General features: G+C 35.6%; 1 protein-coding gene across 1 annotated transcript; it reads right to left on the bottom strand.

The window, feature by feature from the left end:
* Positions 1–3,195: 3,195 nt before the first annotated feature.
* LOC129571730 (uncharacterized) lies at positions 3,196–3,889 on the bottom strand. The gene is made up of 2 exons (XM_055451574.1): positions 3,738–3,889; positions 3,196–3,674 (listed from the first exon to the last, which is right to left on the bottom strand). Exons 1-2 carry the CDS (start codon positions 3,859–3,861, stop codon positions 3,247–3,249), a joined length of 552 nt encoding a protein of 183 aa, XP_055307549.1. The 5' UTR covers positions 3,862–3,889; the 3' UTR covers positions 3,196–3,246.
* Between the last annotated feature and the right edge of the window lie 672 nt (positions 3,890–4,561).

Below are 4,561 nucleotides of genomic sequence, written 5' to 3' on the forward strand. Positions count from 1 at the left end.
TTCCATACAACTCGCATGAAAAAATGAAATTATTGAACCAACTCAATCAAATACCGCTTTTGTCAAACAAAATAGCATAATACACACTTTATGTTGAACCTTGTATTCCATATACTCAAACTGTACATGTAAATGCATTCTAAATAACGTTTTTCATTTCAGCTATACAATAAAGTGAAAACACAAGTATTATATAAGTATATTTTGATTTACTCAAATTTTGAAATTCTATTCATTACACTTGAAATAAGTAGAACAATTTATAAGAAAAAAACCATGAAAAATTAAAGGATGAAAGAAAAAATGGATATGAAGTCTTTTAATCGCCCTGTAATAAAAAACGGACATAAATCCAATTGGCATTTTTAAATTGGATTTGAAAAAACCTGAACCACGAAATAAACTTTTTAGATGAAAAAAGCGAGAATTTAAGGAACTTAACTTAAGTTTTTTTTTTTTTTAAAGTAAGAAAGAACTTTTAAAGTCGTTGTTCAGAAACGTTTGTTGTCACTTTTTGTTGATGACAGTACACTAATACATAGACATATTTTATTTGCTGTCTGTCAAATACACTTTCTCATGCGTCGAGCGACAGGGATGCTTTCACCATACGTACTCGTCAGTGGAGACGCCAAAAAATCATTGTATTAATAATATTTGAAATGAGTCATATGTGGTCACATATGATCTCATATGATTAGACAAATACCGTTATTTTTCATGCGCAACACTAATAAAACAATACATTATCGCTATTTTGAAGCTCTGGCAATTATTTCAATTTCAAAACAAATGCTTAATGACAAAGTCAAATCTCCTCCATTTTTTATGTTCACCACGGATGTTTTTACGGAACTTATTGTGAAATAGAAATATTATGATCCAAAATCATAATTTGGAACTAAAAAAAATTAAATTGTTCAACATTTTGAACGCATTTATCACGAAAATGTTATTTCAATGGGATTGCATATAATAATAATTTAATGAATTATGAAATTATATTGCTCTGTAAGATGACTTTACAAGCGAATGCAATGCATGCACTTGCACGTTTGTTTACCACTTGCCATGTATTCCGTTCAGTCTGACATTGTTATTGATGTGATGCGCATTTTGACTTGAAATGAATGGTAAGAATTCTTGCAATTGAAATAATTTGATTTCAAATAATCGATTTTTTGAATAAATCTAGAGAATAACAATCGTGCGGGTAATATTACCCTAAATATTCGGCGAGCTCATATTTCGTCTTACAAATGTTGCGTGCCCTCTTGTGATAAAGAATATCCAGAAAAATTACATCGTATTCCACTGGGAATGCGATATGATATTATGAAAACGAAGAGATTTTTCATACCGAAAAAGTCATTGGCATGTGATTTGCCTTGTGACTATTCTGTTTGGCCAGAAATCGTCATCCCGGATGAAATGTGCCTATTTACTTCTGCACAAATCGAAGAAATGGTTGATTTGTTGATATCAGACCCAAAACAATCGAAAGATAAACTTCTGGGTAATTATATTGACATGATTGGATTCAATTAAATGTGTTTTTTCCTATCATAAATGTTTTATCTTCAGTGCTGGAAAAAAATTCCGTAGCTGGCATTAAAGCTGATACCGGCCTATCGCGTGCACAGTTTGAAAATCTTTTTCAATGTTTGACATCTCTTCGAGACGAATTGAAAAATGACAAAATGGCATCAGACTTCTTGTACACGTATCTCATGAAAATTCGGACTGGTCGCACACACGATGACATTGGGAGAGTATTTGGAATCATAGCAATGGCCGTAACAAATCGACTAAATCGTGTAAGACAGGCAATGGAACAAGATTTTGTTTACCAAAATGTGAACTGCCAGTTAAGTCGTGAAGAATTGGCACAACGTACAACACTTTTCAGTCAAATGCTATTTTGCAATGGCGATGCTAGTCGCCCAATTGTGATTCTCGATGGCACGTACGTTTATATTCAAAAGAGCAGAAATTATGAAATCCAAAAACAAAGCTATAGTGATCAGAAAAAACGTAACTTTGTTCGAGTCATGATGTGTGTCACGACGGACGGTACAATCGATAGAGGGTTCCGTGATTGTATTCAATTTCTGAAAGACAAAGGTTTCGACGTTCGAACGCCGGCGTTACTTCAGCACTCACAGAACAGGCAACAATTATCAACGATCGAAGCCAACAGATCGCGCCTTGTCACAGCAAACCGTTATGGGGTAGAAACACGTAACGGCCATATCAAAACCATTTTTAAAATATTTCAGAAAGAATGGTGTAATATTACTCTCCCCCATCTCATGACCGATTTTCGAATTTGTGCGGCTTTAATTAACACATATTTCAAATCAATCGAATCAAACAAAGGTATAGCCACTGAAATTGCGACTCGGATGCTCAATCGTCTTGAAACACCAAACCTACTATCGCCAATTGTTTCGAGAGATGTTTTTCAAAGAAAACTCATACAATTCGAACGGTTTACTGATTTCGAAGAATTGCCCACATTGATGGAAATGGACTTGATTTGGATATCTCTCGGTAGATATCAAATCAAGCAAGCGGCTTCTTATTGCCAAGTACATTTCAAGGCAAATGATATGGAATTCGTGGTGTTTGCGTGCCCAAATGATGTATGCGAAACGTTTTTCACAGATTTTTTTGTCGACGGCAAACAACCAAAATTACTGATGGCACGCATAAAATCTCGCTTTCGTAGTAATAAGACTCACGATGTTTATGTGTTAATTGATACTTTGGGCGAGGGAGAAAAATCTGTTCTGGCATACTGCTGCAGTTGTTACAATGGCCAACGAACTGTTGGCTGTTGCTCACACACTATGAGCATTATTTGGTTTTCATTGCACATCAAAAATCCAGGCAATATGCACCAACCAGCCGCATTTTTGAATGATTATTTCGACGAAGTTTTTCCATCATCAGATTCTGATTCAGACAATGAATAAATATTGTTATTAATAAAAATCGTATTTAATAAACGTCATCATCATCAATAATTATTTTTTGTCTGTTGTCATCTCAATAATTCAAATGAAGCGCTTGTGAACAATTCAAATATTCGATGGAGGTGGTACACCTAATTTATTCCGTTTTGTGTTTGACAGTTTTGTTGAAATATCTCATAAACACCACCTTTGATGTGTGTGTATATGTATTGGTGCTTAAATTTGACAATGTACTCACTTTAAAAGTTCTTTATCGTCTTCGAGTTTTTTAGAATTTTTGTCGCTTGGTAAGCCACCAATCACTCGAGGATTTTACCGCTTTACGCTTGCGAGAGATGAGTGGGATGAGCGGTACATCCACTGGGGCATCACCATCTTGAATGTTCAATACAACTTCAACAAATCCTTCGACTATACCAACTAAACGCTGTTGGGGGATGTTTGGGATGAGCGTTACTTCCTTCATTTCGGCGCCTGAGTCACCCGCTACAACGGCATTCACACTGCGATCTGGAACATTTTCGAGGGAATTGGCCGCTTCATTTGCGAGAATTTGATCGGCAACGATGTCACCAGGAGCGACCTCCACGTTTGCGTTCGCCTCAACAATTGGGACAGATCCATTGGCATTGGCCGCTTCATTTGCGACAGTTTGGCCGATTAGATGATTGGCTTGTTTGAGGCCAGCAATAATTTCTATAATGAATCAATAATTTCTTAATTAAATAAAATTCATTTGATTTTCTAATTTTTACGTACGCGAATGGAGGACCAACAAGGTGTTTGTTAGTGCGTTCTGTTGGTTGTCAACACTTCCCAAAGTGTCAACAGCGCCTGTGAGTGCTTCGCACATTTCGGCAATGGATTGATTGATAGATTCCATCCTATTGAAAAACAAAAGCCGTTGCACATGTAAAAAAAGGAATTAAACAAATAACACCGTACAACACATGTTTTCGCACAAGAGAAATTCCGATGGCGTTTGTTAGAAGACCTCAAAACAAACACTTCTGCATCATTAGAATGTCCGGAACCACGTCTAGATTTTTTTTTATCGATTTCGGTAGTTCTTCTGGGAACCTGAAAAATCAGCGGAATTTTCTTACACTCAAAACATCATTTTTTGCTCATTTCTTGGCTGGTATTTATTTAAAATGATTGAAAACAATTGAAACTACAATAATACATTGAATTCAACTATCTGGTGAGAGCTATGAGGCAGAATGTCGAGAAAATAGTCTATTTTTCCAGTTTTTCGACCAAAGCTCGAGCAGTATACATTTTTTTCATTCAATCTCTGTTCGGCAATATTGTAGCCAGAGTATAGCTGAGCAACACTCCTGAACATATCAACTCGAAAAACCAACATCCAGTCCACTTTATTGTCTCAAAATCACTTTTCGCTATAAAACGGTATTTTTGTGCATTTTCGAAGTCCTGAAACTTCTCAACTGCTTAAAATAGAGCAATAGTGTCTGAAGAAACTTTTTAGCACTCCTCAAGAAATTTTCAGGCCAAGTACTAAAAAGTACTAAAAAGTACTAAAAGTGTACTAAAAACTACTAAATTGTTTTAAACACTTT

The sequence above is a fragment of the Sitodiplosis mosellana genome, unplaced genomic scaffold (genome assembly GCF_009176505.1).
Source record: "Sitodiplosis mosellana isolate CC-2019 unplaced genomic scaffold, AAFC_SMos_1.0 Smas_scaffold_3215, whole genome shotgun sequence".
Classification (NCBI taxonomy): domain Eukaryota; kingdom Metazoa; phylum Arthropoda; class Insecta; order Diptera; family Cecidomyiidae; genus Sitodiplosis; species Sitodiplosis mosellana.